Source organism: Microcaecilia unicolor, chromosome 2 (genome assembly GCF_901765095.1).
Source record: "Microcaecilia unicolor chromosome 2, aMicUni1.1, whole genome shotgun sequence".
NCBI lineage: Eukaryota > Metazoa > Chordata > Amphibia > Gymnophiona > Siphonopidae > Microcaecilia > Microcaecilia unicolor.
This window is the reverse complement of record NC_044032.1, coordinates 652,390,046-652,407,039: the sequence shown is the minus strand read 5'-3', so window position 1 is coordinate 652,407,039 and position 16,994 is coordinate 652,390,046. Positions and strand designations below refer to the sequence as shown.

At 46.0% G+C, this 16,994-nt stretch overlaps 1 protein-coding gene across 1 annotated transcript in view; it reads right to left on the bottom strand.

The window, feature by feature from the left end:
* Positions 1 to 1,441: 1,441 nt before the first annotated feature.
* SPATA5 (spermatogenesis associated 5) overlaps positions 1,442 to 16,994 on the bottom strand; it is a 488,555-nt gene continuing 473,002 nt past the window's right edge. Inside the window, 1 exon segment of the mRNA XM_030191768.1 lies at positions 1,442 to 2,252. Within this exon segment, the coding sequence (XP_030047628.1) occupies positions 2,076 to 2,252 (177 nt within the window). The 3' untranslated portion in view covers positions 1,442 to 2,075.

Sequence of the window (16,994 nt, the reverse complement as noted above, 5' to 3'; positions counted from 1 at the left end):
ATGCGGTAGAAAATAAAAAATATTCTCTGCCACGCGTATCGGATGTGCGTAAAAAATTGAATTACCACCCGGGCCACGCGGTAGTCGGGTGACAGTTCCAAACTGATGCGCGTTGGACGCGCCTAGGTGTCCACGTGCCTTAGTAAAAGGGCTCCTAAATTTTTTTATGTGTTCTTCATTGTAATTTTACTTTACTTTTACTTAAGTACTTTGAACAACACTGGTCTAGCTTGAGCTTCAGGTATCATCCTCCCTCAGGTTTGCAGAGTATAAATAACGACTTTCAACCCATGACTGGTATAAAAGTTTGGAAAACAGCCCATAAAGAACACCAGTTAAACCAGACTCAAAAATACATTTCCTTTATTTTTAGAAAAACATGAAAAAGAAAAGCCAGGCTTAACGGACAAATGAAGTTAGATGCAAATTAAGCACACTTGTCCCTCTCTCATTAGTGGAAAGAGTTAATATTGCAGAAACCCTTAAAGGGGGCTCCTTTTTGCTCATCCCCGCAGTCTACATATATCTTTTGAACTACAAAATCGATCCAGTTGGATGAGAATTCTGAATTTTGTCACCATTGCTATGAATGCAAAGGAAGGTTCCAGGCATCCTTGACATGTTGGGACTGTCGCTATGATCCTGGCTGCCAAAGCGAGACCCTGTAGATGTGCATTGCGTAGAAATTCTAGACTGCCATAAACCAATTACTAATTTTGAGCCCGAAAGGCAGTGTAATAGAGAAACTGGATTTTTAGTAAGGGGAGTTGGGTAGTGGTCCTCGAAATAAAATAGTGTGTCTCCTCTTTACAAGATGGAAATCAATAGCTTCTGCTCTTCTCCCCTTCAGTAATAATTATTTGGGTCTATATGTCTTAAATTAAAACTAGATGCCAGTTTGCTCTACAGCAGGCTTGTCCAACAGAACCCAGCCCACCAAGTGCTTTTTTCAGGCCCTTAGAAGCTTAAAAATCCTTGTGGTGCTTAAGCAGGGATTCCTGCTTCTCTGCCGCAACTTTGCTCTCTGTGGCTCAAGCTTGCAGGGAGCCAAGTCATGATGGGGAAGCAGGAATCCCACTGTTTTCTTCTGCAGCCGAAGCTAGGTGAGGGAAACTAAATTGAGTGGAGGCTGGGGGGGAGCAGTGGCGTAGCCACAGGTGGGCCTGGGTGGGCAAGGGCCCACCCATTTATGGCTCAGGCCCACCCAACAGTAGCACATGTTTAGCGGTAGCTACTGGGGATCCCAAGCTCTGCCGGCTGAAGACTTCCCCCTGATGCTAATGCAAATGCTGCTCTTCACGATACCGGCGCCTGCGCATGCTCAGTTTTCAGCGCATGCCTGCTGCAGACTGCCAAGGTGGAAAGAAGCATTTTCTCGCCAGCTGAGATTTTTTTTTGTGGTGGGGGAGGGGGGAGAATACTTGGTGCCCACCCACTTCTTGCCTGGGCCCACCCAAAATCTGTTGTCTGGCTACGCCCCTGGGGGGGAGGGTACATTAGTGAAAGAAACTGGGTGAAGCTTGGTGGTGGTGGTGGTGGGGGGGGGGGTTACATGAGCAAGAGTGATACTGGGTGAAAGTTGGGATGATGCACCGTCATATGAAACATGCAATGAAATACAACGGTGCAAATTATAAAATGTGGCCCCCGATAGAACAAGGTTGGACAAGTCTGCTCTACAGGTCAACGTCTTAGAAATGTGCAAGTGGTTTAGCAGTGCACATTTGACACGTGTGCTGTCCGGTAGGCTCTAAAGGGGATGTGGAACCATGCTATTGCTACTATGGACCAAGGACAGTTGGATAAATCGAGGCACCGAGAATGCGACTTGCCCATGGTTACAAGGACTCGACGCTCAGGGCTGCGAGTTGGCCAGTACCTTTCAGCTCAAGCCTCTTTTCCAGAGTGGGAATTTACCATAGCTTTGCCCGCTGGGGTCATTTCATTAGTAAATGTGGAGCTGTTCTGGATTGGAGGAAGAGTTTGCTAAGCTTGATCTCTCTCCTCCTCCGTGTGTTCATATTCAGTCCATGCTACATACACTGTTCACGTGTCTTTGCCTGCCCACGTACGTTTCATAGAGCATGAACACCACTACACTGCTGGTAAGCTGCATAAAACTGGTTTAGCGACTCTGGAATCCTTGGTGTCACAATGGATAAAGCATGCTCAAAGTGTCTTCTCAGAATGCAGTTGGCTTCTATGTTTTCTTGAAGCGCCTGAAGTGCAGCTTCTCGGCAAACGGCTGTTATCTGCCAATAGAAAAGAAATTTATTTTCAATACTAGAGTACTCACATTAATGTTTGGCAGGCGAATACAGATTGAGAACCTGAAAGCATAACCTCCCAAATTCTTTAAAAATTGCGAGTGCAAATTTGGGCGTGCGCCCAACTTGCTCTCAATTTAATTACATAATGAGCCAATTAGTGCCCATAATTGGCTTTTTATTGGCATTAATTAGATTGAATTAGAACTTACGCGCCTAAATTTTACACACAGCCCAAAAAAGGTGGTGCGAAAATGGGAGGGTCAAGGTCATGGTTTTGAGTTATGGAATGTGGGGGGCTCTGTGCGTAAATTTAGGTGCAGGCATTTGCATCACGTCTTTGTTGGTGCAAATGGCGGCGCCTACATTTATACATGACCCCTGGGTATAAGTGCTATTCTATAAACCAGGCCTAACTTTAAGCTCGGTTTATAGAACCCCGTTTTTTTTTTTTAGCACCATATATAGAATCTAGCCCAAAGTGTGATAAGGATAATATAACACAATTTGATAACTGGGAAGATCAAAGACAAGTAAATTAAGGCTACAGGAGACAAGGAAAATATCAACATAGGGATTTACGATGGAAAAAGAGACAGATTAAGGGGTCCTTTTACCAGGGGTGTAGCCAGACTTCGGCGGGAGGGGGGTCCAGAGCCAGAGGTGAGGGGGCACATTTTAGCCCCTCTGCCGCCGCAGCCGACCCTCCTGCCATTGCCGACCCCACCCCGCCATTGCCGCCCCCCCATCACCAACTTTGACCCCCCCCCCCCTGCCGACGACCCTCTCAACCCCCCCTCCTGCCACCAACCCCCGCCAGCCGAGGTCCTCTTCTTCCCGCAAAAGGCTTCCTTCTGTTTCTGACGTCCTGGTGGCGGACGGAGGGGGGGGGGGGAGCGGCGGTGGCAACCTCGGGGGGGGGGGGGGGGGTGGTGGTGGTGGAGCTGCAGCGGTGACCTCAGGGGTGGGGTGGGGCGGCGAGGGCGGGGCCCCGGGGGCAGCCTTTTCCCAGGCCCAGCCCAGTCTCTCGGCGGCCCTGGCTCAGGTTGTTTGTTTTATACAGGCTTTTTACGCCCTCTACGGCGCCATTGTACTCCCAAGCATTTGACCCCTGAGGAAGGCTTTGTTGCTGAAACACAGACCGCGTAGGGTCCTTGGTACCAATAAAGTTTTTCGATGTTCTTATCTTCTGTTTGGGCTGGTCATTTGAACTTGGTTTTGCTTCCACCCCTTGCGTTATGAAGTGAATTCACTATTCCTTCATAACCGTACTTTTCCTGTCTTATCCAAGACACTCATTAAACTTATCCAGACCCACAAAGCAGGCTTCCCTTCTAACTGGTAGCGTGTGCTGCAGTTTCGTTCATTCTGCAACAATATTGGTATAGCTATTCTTTTACCAAACAAAATCTCCAGCAAGACTAGACATCATACCCCAGAGCCAAGCGTTTTCACAAAGGTCTTTGGTAACTATCGAGTGAATATGCCTGCTTACTTCACCGTCAAGTAGATCAGCGAGGCACTTGACTACACCTGGGATTTTGGAATTATTGTGTTCTGCAAAGCCTGATTTAGCTAATCCATATAATAACCATGGAGCAGTGTTTGGACATTTGATCATAACGTCTTGGTATCGTGGTGTGAGTTAACGTGGACTTTTCAAGACAGACTGTTTGGAACATCGTTGGGATAAGTACATCACTGTTTGATCAGACTTTTTCTAATCCCTTGATTAGTATGGTGTGGGGGCTATGTGGGTCATAAGGTGTATCTGTATTACTGAAATTTGTTTAGGTAGTTGAGATGTCTGTATTCAGCTCTATAACGATGTGATTTCAGATTTAACAGATTTAATACACTTTGCAATATATAATAAATAATTGTGAGATAATTCAAAGTCGTGGTAATATATCACATTGATTGTATGTTAGAACTATATTGAAATTTATTTACCCATATTTTGTGCAGTGAAAATGCATGAGATCTAATTGCATACAATGGAGGCAGTGTGTGAAAATAGATCTCTGGTGGCAACTTCAAAATGTCAGTCATATATTTCCGAACCAAGTCCAGAGTGCCACTAAAGGCGATTTAAGGACATTTATAAAACGGAGGGTATTCCTCCTAACCTGGGTTTCCAAGTATTCCCATTTCCTGTGGAGATCAAGTTTATCTTTGGCCAAAGAGCCATATGAATCCTGCAAGTCACTGATCTTCTTCTCCATGAATTCCATCGTCTTAGCTTGTATGTTCCAAAGAAGTTCTAACAACATCGGAGAACTGCGCACCAAAAATTAAAGACAAATGCTGAACAGATTGATTGAGAGTCTGCATTGTGTCCCATAAAATATCCATAGTTACCACCTTAGGCCTCTGCAGCATTGAAACCAAGGCACCCGGACTTTTTCCCACCTTCTTTTTTCTTCAAGGCCAGCTTCATGCCGCAGAAGCTGCTGTTCCAGGCCTGGATTTACTTGCTCTTCCCCAGGGTGAAACACCTCGTCCGGGGTTTCCTCCAGCAAAGGAATCGGCGTCAGAGAAAACTCTCCCGATGTTTGTAACTCCTGTAATGAGGGACCACTTCCAGGCTACTTAGGTCTCACGGTCTGATCGGGACTGAGCAAGACAGCTGCGTAACCCTAGTAGCGCTCTAGAAATGTTAAGTAGTAGTAGTAATAGTATCCTGCAGATTAACTGGGTGATGCAGAAGTACAAGCTCCCAGCTGTGTCGGTGGCAATTGACGCTGAGAAGGCGTTCAACCATGTACATTGGCTCTTTATGTTCACTGTTTTGAGGAAGTTCAGTGTGGATGAGGACGTCTGCTTGTGGCTGAATGCTTTATACAATAACCATAAGGTTTGTATTAAAATCAATGGGGGTTATACATCCAGCTTTGATTTGGAAAGAGGTACTAGACAGGGTTGTCCCCCTCCCCTTTATTATTTGCTTTAGCTATGGAACCATTTGCACAATGTATAAGGGAAGACCCTGATATCAAAGAGGTTCCTATAGGCCACAATATTCACAAAATCTCATTATTTATGGATGACGTGATACCTTTGCTTTTGCAAACCTCGTCTTTCCATACTAGTCCTTTTACAACAGATGAAGGCCAATGGGATAGTTTGAGGCTTTCAAGCTCAAGATAAGACTAAGGCTCTTAACATCTCCCTGAGCCCCTCTGAATTTGAGCAAACTAAGAATTTTCCCTTTAAATGTGTCTCTAATCATCTTAAGTACCTAGGGGTCAAGGTTATTCGTAAACTGGACAATTTATTTCAGGTTAATTACACCCCATCATTGAGACAAGTTCAGGCTGACCTCAGGGAATGGAATAGAGGTACCCAATCATGGCTGGGATGAATTTCCATACTGAAGATGAATGTACTCCCTAGACTCCTACATTTGTTTCAGGCCTTGCTCATTCCATTGGCTCTTTATGTTCACTGTTTTGAGGAAGTTCAGTGTGGATGAGGACGTCTGCTTGTGGCTGAATGCTTTATACAATAACCATAAGGTTTGTATTAAAATCAATGGGGGTTATACATCCAGCTTTGATTTGGAAAGAGGTACTAGACAGGGTTGTCCCCCTCCCCTTTATTATTTGCTTTAGCTATGGAACCATTTGCACAATGTATAAGGGAAGACCCTGATATCAAAGAGGTTCCTATAGGCCACAATATTCACAAAATCTCATTATTTATGGATGACGTGATACCTTTGCTTTTGCAAACCTCGTCTTTCCATACTAGTCCTTTTACAACAGATGAAGGCCAATGGGATAGTTTGAGGCTTTCAAGCTCAAGATAAGACTAAGGCTCTTAACATCTCCCTGGGTCCCTCTGAATTTGAGCAAACTAAGAATTTTCCCTTTAAATGTGTGTCTAATCATCTTAAGTACCTAGGGGTCAAGGTTATTCGTAAACTGGACAATTTATTTCAGGTTAATTACACCCCATCATTGAGACAAGTTCAGGCTGACCTCAGGGAATGGAATAGAGGTACCCAATCATGGCTGGGATGAATTTCCATACTGAAGATGAATGTACTCCCTAGACTCCTACATTTGTTTCAGGCCTTGCTCATTCCATTGGCTCTTTATGTTCACTGTTTTGAGGAAGTTCAGTGTGGATGAGGACGTCTGCTTGTGGCTGAATGCTTTATACAATAACCATAAGGTTTGTATTAAAATCAATGGGGGTTATACATCCAGCTTTGATTTGGAAAGAGGTACTAGACAGGGTTGTCCCCCTCCCCTTTATTATTTGCTTTAGCTATGGAACCATTTGCACAATGTATAAGGGAAGACCCTGATATCAAAGAGGTTCCTATAGGCCACAATATTCACAAAATCTCATTATTTATGGATGACGTGATACCTTTGCTTTTGCAAACCTCGTCTTTCCATACTAGTCCTTTTACAACAGATGAAGGCCAATGGGATAGTTTGAGGCTTTCAAGCTCAAGATAAGACTAAGGCTCTTAACATCTCCCTGGGTCGCTCTGAATTTGAGCAAACTAAGAATTTTCCCTTTAGATGTGTCTCTAATCATCTTAAGTACCTAGGGGTCAAGGTTATTCGTAAACTGGACAATTTATTTCAGGTTAATTACACCCCATCATTGAGACAAGTTCAGGCTGACCTCAGGGAATGGAATAGAGGTACCCAATCATGGCTGGGATGAATTTCCATACTGAAGATGAATGTACTCCCTAGACTCCTACATTTGTTTCAGGCCTTGCTCATTCCTACCCCCTTCAAAATAATACATCATTGGCGGAAATTGCTGTCCCAATTTATTTGGAGGGGTCAGAGACCTCGAATCTCTCAGGCTGTGTTACTGACACATAAGGAACTGGGGAGGGGGAGGGGGTACTATCCTGCTGCAGAGATTCATCACATATGGGACTGGAAGGGTGAGGAGTACATCAAAGCCCTATGTACAAATTGAGCACTTAAAAATAAGACAAACTAAGAATATTATTTATTGCATTTGTATCCCACATTATCCCACCTATTTGCAGGCTCAATGTGGCTTACAGAGTTTTGATAACATTGTCATTGCAAGGTGACATATACATTTAATATTGTGCAGAGGTTAGATAAGGATAGAAAGAAGAAGGAGAGGAGTGATTAAGGTAGCTATAATAGATGAGTTATCTTAATTGATTGGATACTTAAATAAATAAATTGAATACCTAAAGAGAGTCCAGAAAATCAAGGTTAATGGTGAGAATACTAGTAAGGTCATTCCAGTAGTTAGATACAAAGCAGGAACCGGATAATCTGGACTGAAAAACTTGAAAGCTGGTGACAATACATCAATGCTTTGCACCTATGAAGTAACACTGATCACGAAAAATTGGTGGATGAGGTTTGCTCCAAGTTAGATGGACTGTTGTAGAGGAAAAACAAGGGCTGAATGACTACATCAGAGCCAGCGGTGAGAAAATGTTAATCGAAGTTTCCAGAGAAAACATCAAAAAGGTGACAAGAAACAAAAAAACTGAGTACAGAAATGAACAGCTGGAAACATGTGTGACTAACTGGAAAGGCAAGGCCTTAAATGGACAATATCTTAAGGAAATTGAGAATACCGTGGAGAATGCCAGGAACTGGAAATGGCTGTGGATGGGTTCCATAAAACGGAGACAGAAGGATTGATTTTTGCAGCTCAGGAACAAGCATGACAAACTAACTGCATGAAAGCAAACATTCAACATATTTCAACTGGAATGCACTCCCTGAAAGGCTGCGCTTAACACAGGACTATCTCTACTTCAGGAAGCAGGTGAAAGCTTGGCTCTTCAAACCAGGGGCGTAGTTACAGGGGGCCACAGGGGCCTGGGCCCCTGCAAATTTCATCCGGGCCCCTGGTTTTGCTGGCGGGGGTCCCCAACCCCCACCAGCCGAAGCTTTCTTCAGCACGGTCTCCGGCTCAGCCACGTTCGCTGCCTGCCCCCTGCTCTTCTTTCTTGTTCCTCTTGTGCACGCTGACGCTCATCGGTCTCCGGCGCAGCCACGTTCGCTGCCTGCCCCCTGCTCTTCTTTCTTGTTCCTCTTGTGCACGCTGACGCTCATCGGTCTCCGGCGCAGCCACGTTCGCTGCCTGCCCCCTGCTCTTCTTTCTTGTTCCTCTTGTGCATGCTGACGCTCATCGGTCTCCGGCGCAGCTGCGTTTGCTGCCTGCCCCCTGCTCTTTTTTCTAGCGTCAGCGTGCACAGGAGGAGCAAGAAGGAAGAAGAGCAGGGGGCAGGCAGCGAACGCAGCTGCGCCGGAGACCACGCTGAAAAAGGCTTCAGCTGGCGGGGGTTGGGGACCCCCACCAGCAAAGGTATCTGCTTGTGAGGGGCGAGGCGAGGCTTTGGGGGGGGGACAGAGCGAGGCGGCGGGGGGGGGGGGGGGGGGGGCGAGGAGGCAAGGCGAGGGATGGCAGGGCGGCACTCAAAATGTGCTCCCAACCTCGAGCTCTGGCCCCCTCCCACCGTGAGGTCTGGCTACGCCCCTGCTTCAACCAGGCCTTTAATGCAAGAAGTAACTAACTTGTTACTCTCACTCACACACACAAGGAGTGACATGTTTATCCACTCCTATCCTAGCTGAGATAATATTTAACCATCTCTCTGACCTCATGTGCACCTTTCTTTAAATTAGTTGCCTTACTTTCTAACTCCTCTTACTCTCCTACCTATCTATATGTTCCATCTTGGCTTATACCTTCCGCTGTCTATTAAAATGTTTTATTGCGTATTGGTGTTGACATTGTAAGCAGTGTACTAGGTCATACTTTGTATTCTTATTTGAATATTTTTACTGCTGTAATTGTCTATTGCTCATGTTTGATTTATTCTTACTGTACACCGCCTTGAGTGAATTCCTTCAAAAAGATGGTAAATCCTAATAAATACCGTATTTTTCGGACTATAAGACGCACTTTTTTCCTCCCAAATTTGGGAGGAAAATGGGGGGTGGGGGGTGCGTCTTATAGTCCGAATGTAGCCTCCCTCCCTCCGTTACAGGCACCCCTCTCTCCCTGCGTTGGAATTTTAAAACTCCTCACCTCGTCGGTGTGACTTGCGGTAGCAGCAGCGCTTCAGCGTGCATGTCGCTCTTCACTCAGCCAGCCTTCTCTCTCTCAGCTCTCTGGTCCCGCCCTTGTGGGCGCTGAAGCGCTACTGCTACTTCGAGTCACACCGACGAGATGAGGAGTTTTAAAATTCCAACGGAGGGAGGGAGGGAGCCTGTAACAGAGGGAGGGAGGGAGCCTGTAACGGAGGGAGATGCCTGTAACGGAGGGAGGGAGGGAGCCTGTAACGGAGGGAGGGAGGTGCCTGTAACGGAGGGAGGGAGGGAGCCTGTAACGGAGGGAGGGAGGGAGCCTGTAACGGAGGGAGATGCCTGTAACGGAGGGAGGGAGGGAGGGAGCCTGTAACGGAGGGAGGGAGGTGCCTGTAACGGAGGGAGGGAGGTGCCTGTAACGGAGGGAGGGAGGGAGCCTGTAACGGAGGGAGATGCCTGTAACGGAGGGAGGGAGGGAGCCTGTAACGGAGGGAGGGAGGGGCCTGTAACGGAGGGAGGGAGGGAGCCTGTAACGGAGGGAGGGAGGGAGCCTGTAACGGAGGGAGATGCCTGTAACGGAGGGAGGGAGGGAGGGAGCCTGTAACGGAGGGAGGGAGGTGCCTGTAACGGAGGGAGGGAGGGAGCCTGTAACGGAGGGAGGGAGGTGCCTGTAACGGAGGGAGGGAGGGAGCCTGTAACGGAGGGAGATGCCTGTAACGGAGGGAGGGAGGGAGCCTGTAACGGAGGGAGGGAGGTGCCTGTAACGGAGGGAGGGAGGGAGCCTGTAACGGAGGGAGGTGCCTGTAACGGAGGGAAGGTGGTGCCTGTAACGGAGGGAGATGCCTGTAACGGAGGGAGGGTGCCTGGAACAGGGAGGGGGACCTGTAATTATTTTTCGGACTATAAGATGCACTTTATTTTCCCTCCAAATTTGGGAGGAAAACCTAGGTGCGTCTTATGGTCCGAAAAATACGGTAAATAAGCTAATAGTAGTTATAGGCTGTAATGATAAAGATGAAACTATTGACCACATGCTCAGTGGCTGGAATAGGATTGCCCAAATTGACTTCAAACAATGTCATGACAGGGTAGCCACGATGATCCACTGGCGCTCATGTAAAAAGTACAATTTTACAGTTAACCACTGCGTACAAAAAGTCATGGAAAATGAAAAAGTCAATATTTTATGGGACTTTCAAATTCAAACAGACTGACATTTGGAACATAACATACCCAATAACATAGTAAGTGAAAACAGCACAGTGATTTTCATCAACATTACGATACCAGCAGACACAAAAATTAAAGACGAAGAATTGGAAAAAATAACAAAGTATCAAGACCTGACAACAGAAATGGCAAAACTCTGGAACAAGCCATGTCGGGTTATCCCTATTGTCATGGGAGCCTTAGGCTGGACAAATGTCTACAAAACCTTGAAATTTCAGATTTGAGAACAGCAAACTTACAGAAAACAGTTTTGTTGGGTTCAAGCTACATTTTACGAAGATACCTGGATAATTCCTAAAGCTTCTGGATGAAGCTTGAATTCTCCAGTGATACCAAACAAATCTTTGTTAGTCTTATGTGCTATGTATAATAATAATATCAACAACAAAGCAGATATGGAGACAATATTATTATTACTAGAATTTAAGTTTAGCTCATTGTTCTAATTGTGTTCTTTTATGCCACCATTTGGTGATTTTACTATTGTTACAAGGACATAAGACTTGAAATGGTCCAAAGGATGGTGACAAAAATGGTACAGGGTTTGCCCAAAAGGCATACGAGAAGAGACTTGAGGACCTGAATATGTGTACCCTACAGGAGGGATTTTCAATCCAGTCTTTGGGATATACCCAGCCAGTACAATGAATATGACTGCAATTTGATCTCATGCATATTCATTGTGGATATCCTGAAAACTTGACCGGCTGGGTGTCTCCCAAGGACTGAGTTAAGGAACCCTGCCCTTGGGGAAAGAAGGGGGAGATATGACATTGATGTTTTAATACTTGAAAGATATTAATAGACAACTCTTTTTCCACAGATGTGGATGCAGTAAAACTAGAGGACATGATTTGAGGACGCAGGGTAGTGGACTTTGGAGTAACATCAGGAAATACTTTTTCAAGGATAGAATGGTGAATGTCAGGCTGAAGGATAGATGTGGTGGATGCTTCCTGGTGGAAGTGGTGGAGATAAAGCTAAGGTACTTAACTGTAGCAGGTGTTCTCCGAGGACAGCAGGCTTTATATTCTCACAAGTGGGTGACGCCAACCCACATCATCTGGGGTCCAGGACTTATAATGAGTATAAGTAGAGCTTTGTGGAGCATGAGACAAGCCATCGTGCATGCACTCATGCCTTCCCGCCTGCCACGAGAACGCAGTCTCCTCAGTTTAATACTATAGCAATAATACAAAAAAAAAAATAATAACAAAGGAGAGAACTCCAAGGGGAGGTGGGAGGGATTGTGAGAATATAAAGCCTGCTGTCCATGGAGAACACCTGCTACAGGTAAGTACCTTAGCTTTGTTCAAGGACAAGCAAGTTTATTAATTCTCACAAACGAGGAATCCCTAGCATCCAGGCTCACCAAAAATAAAACATTGATCAATTGGGCCTTGCAACGGCAAGGACATAACGCAGATTAATCTGAAACTCTACACAATCTGAATGAGAGTACAACCTGGAACAGAATAAAATGGGCCTAGGAGGGTGGAGTTGGATTCTAGACCCCAAACAGATTCTGCAACACTGTCTGGCCAAACCGACTGTCACGTCGGGTATCCTGCTTATGGCAGTAGTATGATGTGAATGTGTGGCCTGAAGACCATGTTGCAGCCTTGCAAATTTCTTCAACGGAGGCTGACCTCAAGTGGGCTGCCGATGCAGCCATGGCTCTGACATTATGAGCCATGACATGACCCTCTAGGGCCAGCCCAGCCTGGGTATAAGTGAAGGAAATGCAATCTGCCAGCCAATTAGAAATGGTGCATTTCCCAATGGCGACCCCCATCCTGTTGGGATCAAAAGAAACAAAAAGTTGGGTGGACTGTCTGTGGGGCCTGGTCTGTTCTAAGAAGTAGGCCAATGCTCTCTTGCAATCCAAGGTGTGCAAGGTGCTTTCGCCAGGATGAGCATGAGGTTGGGGAAAGAATATTGTCAAGACAATTGACAGGATCAGACTGAAATCCGACACCACTTTTGGTAGGAACTTAGGGTGAGTGCGGAGGACTACTCTCTTGTGATGAAACTTAGTGTAAAGTGTATCCATCACTAAGGCCTGAAGCTCTCGGACTCTACAAGCTGAAGTTACAGCCACCAAGAAAACGACCTTCCAGATTAAGTACTTCAGATGGCAGGAATTCAGTGGTTTGAAAGGAGCTTTCATCAACTAGGCGAGAAAAACGTTGAGATCCCATGACACTGGTGGAGTTTTAATAGGGGGCTTTGACAAAAGCAAACCTCTCATGAAGCGAACAACTAAAGGCTGTCCAGATATGTTCCACTCAAAGTGGAAACTTAAACGCGTAAAACCTTTCTTCCCGAGGGAAATATTTCACAACCTAATACAAGCCATGCAGATTACTGCAAAGGAATTTATGCGGGATGCAAAGAATAACTCACAAAGAAACTCCAGACCGCTCAAAACACAGCAGCCAGGCTGATATTTGGCAAATCGTGATTCGAAAGTGCCAAACCCCTCCAAGAAAAACTGCATTGGCTTCCAATCAAAGAACGTATTACCTTCAAAATATGCACCCTGGTCCACAAAATTATCTACGGCCAAGCCCCAGGATACATGACAAACCTCATAGACCTACCAAGCAGAAACATAACCAGATCATCTCGAACATACCTAAACCTCCACTACCCAAACTGCAAAGGCCTTAAATACAAAGCAAGCTGTGCATCCAGCTTCTTCTATATAAGCACCCAACAATGGAACGCATTGCCAAAAGATGTGAAAACAACCTACGCCCACCTAAACTTCAGGAAATCACTAAAAACCAACCTGTTCAAAAAGGCATATCTCACCGACACAACATAAACACCTACACCCTGCAACACAACAAAACCAAAGATCGTAATGGACAATATATAATCTTATCCCCTCTCAACCCCCATTGTACCTGAAGCACATGTACCTTACCCGACCACACTATCACCTTGTATTTGTTTCTCTACCGGACTTGGCGAAAGCCTTTACGGTATTATGTAAGCCACATTGAGCCTGCAAATAGGTGGAAAAATGTGGGATACAAATGTAACAAATAATAATAATAATAATAATATGGGCTTACCTTCTACATGCTGATGATAAGCACTAATTGCACTAAGGTGAACCCTTACGGAGTTGGTCTTGAGACCAGACTCTGATAGGTGTAGAAGGTATTCAAGCAGGGACTGTGAAGGACAAGCAAGGAGATCTAAGGCCTTGCTCTCACACCAGATGGCAAACCTCCTCCATTTGAAAGAATAGCACCTCTTAGTGGAGTCTTTCCTTGAAGCCAGCAAGACACGGGAGACAACCTCCGAAAGACCCAAGGAAGCAAATTCAACTTCCATGCTGTGAGAGCCAGAGACTTGAGGTTAGGATGTAGAAGAGACCCCTTGTCCTGAGTGATGAGGGTCAAAAAACACTCAAATCTTCAAGGTTCTTCAGAGGAAAAGTCCAGAAGAAGACGGAACCATATCTGCTGTGGCCAGTACAGCATGATCAGAATTATGGTTCCAAAGTCTTGCTTGAGTTTCAACAAAGTTTTCCCCACTAGGGGTATGGGAAGATACGCATACAGAAGACCTTTCCCCCAATTGAGAAGGAAGGCATCTGACACTAGTCTGTTGTGGACCTGAAGTCTGCAACAGAACTGAGTGACTTTGTGGTTGATATGAGTGGCAAAAAGATCCACCAAGGGGGTGCCCCACTCTCAGAAGATCTTGCGGGCTATGCCAATATTGAGAGACCACTCGTGTGGTTGCATTATCCTGCTCAGTCTGTTTTTGCCCACCAGATAAGTGGCTCCAAGGAACATGCCATGCTGGAAAGCCCAATACCACATTCGGACGGCCCCTGACACAAAGGGAATGATCCGGTGCCCCCCTGCTTGTTGGTGTTATACATTGCAAACTGATTGTCTGTTTGAATGAGTACAATTTGATGAGACAGCCGATCTATGAAAGCCTTTAGAGTGTTCCAGATTGCTCGGATCTCCAGGAGATTGACCTGAAAATCTGTTTCCTGGGTGGACCAAACACCTTAGGAGAGATGCATCCATCGTCAGCACCTTTTGTGGCTGAGGAATTTGGAATGGAAGTCCAAGAGTCAAATTGGATCTAATAGTTCACCACTGAAGAGAGCGTATAAGCTCTAGGGACACTTGGAAGACATCTTCCAGGCTTCTCGTGGCTTGATACTACTGAGAAGCCAAAGTCCATTGGGATGATCTCATGTGAAGACGTAATGGGTGTAACATACACTGTGGAAACCATGTGGCCCAATAACCTCAACATCTGCTGAGCTGTGACCTGCTGAGAGTCTCGAATCATGGAAGTGAGTGCAGCAAGAGTGTCCGCTCTCATCTCTGGAAGGTAGGCTCAAACCTTCTGTGTACCGAGTAGCGTTCCTATGAATTCCAATCACTGGATAGTGTGAAGATGGGACTTAGGGTAGTTTAAAATGAACCCTATTAGCTTGAGCACCTGAATAGTCATTTGCACGGGCTCCTGAGCTTCATCTGAAGAGGTGCTCTTCACCAGCCAATTGTCGAGATATGGGAACACATGGACTCTCAGTCTGCGTAGCGATGCTGCAACTACCTACTACTACTTATCATTTCTATAGCGCTACCGGATGTAAGCAGCGCTTCACACTTGAACATGGAGAGACAGTCCCTGCTCAATAAAGCTTACAATCTAATTATGACAGACAGACAGGACAAGTAAGGGATAAGAGTTAGGAAGAATTACCGCTAGACATTTGGTGAAGACCCTGGGAGCTAATGCGAGGCCAAAAGGCAACACACGGTACTGAAATTGATGTGTTTCCAGCTGAAATTGAAGATACTTCTGGTGGGCTGGACGTATCGGGATGTGAGTATTCACATCCTTTAAGTCCAGAGAGCATAGTCAATCATTTTTCTGAATCATTGGGAGAAAGGTGCCCAGGGAAACCATCCTGAACTTTTTCTCGGACTAGGAATTTGTTCAGAGCCTTAGGTCTAGGATGGGACGCATCCCTCCTGTTTTCTTCTGCACGAGGAAGTACCTGGAACAGAATCCCCGCCCTTCCTCCCCTAGTGGAACGTGCTCGACTGCATGGACCTTCAGAAGGGCTAAGAGTTAAATGAATGAGCTCTTGGTAGGAAATTTGGAGGTTTTTGATACAAATTGAGTGCATATCTGAGACTATTTGAAGAACCCACCAGTCGGCAGTTAAAAGGGGCCACCTTTCATAGAAAACCTTCAACCTCCCCCCAACCGGCAAGTCATCTGGTACAGACACTTTTACTGTGGCTATGTTATGCTGAAGCCAGTGAAAAGCTCATCCCTTGTTTTGACTGGGGAGCAGCAGGGGCTTAGGCGCATGCTGTTGATGTGAATGAGTGCGCTGGGGCTGAGCCTGAACAGGCTGGCAAGCTGAGGGTTGTACCTACACCTCTGATAGTCATAGGCACTCCTCCTAGGTAGATGCAGAAGGCGTCCAGCAGGAGAGAGAAGAGATGGTATCAGTATGTTTTTTTTATTTGGTCAGTGACCTCCTCTACCTTCTCTCCAAAAATATTATCCCCCTGTCGTGGGGCATCCCGCCAACCTCTGCTGAACAGAAAGTTCCAAATCGACACACGCAGCCATGATAGTCTAGCAGAGATCATAGATGCCATATCAAAAGTGTCGTAAGTGCCCCTGGCCAAGAACTTTTGACATGCCTTCAGCTGTTTGACCAACTGGTGAAGTGATTCGGCTTGCTCCGAAAGGAGCACCTCAGCCAGGTCCAACTACTTGCACACCGAGTTTTGCAAGTGGATGTTCTTGAAGAACTGGTATGATTGTATTCGGGAGATGAGCACTGAAGCCTGGCACATCTTCCTCCCAAAAGACTCCAGGATTCTAACTTCTCTACCTGGGGGCGCCAAGGCATAGTCCCTGGATTCCACCACCTTGGAATTGTGAGGCAACTGAGGTTTATCAAAACCAAGTGCACTGTGGATCCGATACTGGGTGTCGATCTTCTTGGGCATGACAGGGATCGACAGCGCGGAGTCCCAGTTCCTAACGAGGACTTCCTGGAGTATCTCGTGGAGAGGGACAGTCACAGACTCCCTAGGAGGAGACTGTAGTCCAAGACCTCGAGCATCTTGGCCCTGGGCTCGTCCTTCACTTCCAAAGGAATAGCATCAGCCATTTCTCTAACAAAAGCAGGGAATGAAAGGCTCTCTGGAGAAGACTTTTTCCTTTTAGGTGGAGGGGATGGTTCAGAGGGAATTCCATAGGACTCATCAGAGGAAAAGTACCTTGGATCCTCCTCTGAATCCCATGAGCGCTTCTCTTCGGTGTCAGACAATACCTTCTGATAGGAGTGTTGAGACTGAGACTGTACCCCACGCCAATAGAAACTTAGTTTTGTCTGATTCTTCTGCCTTCCATGCTTAGCTAC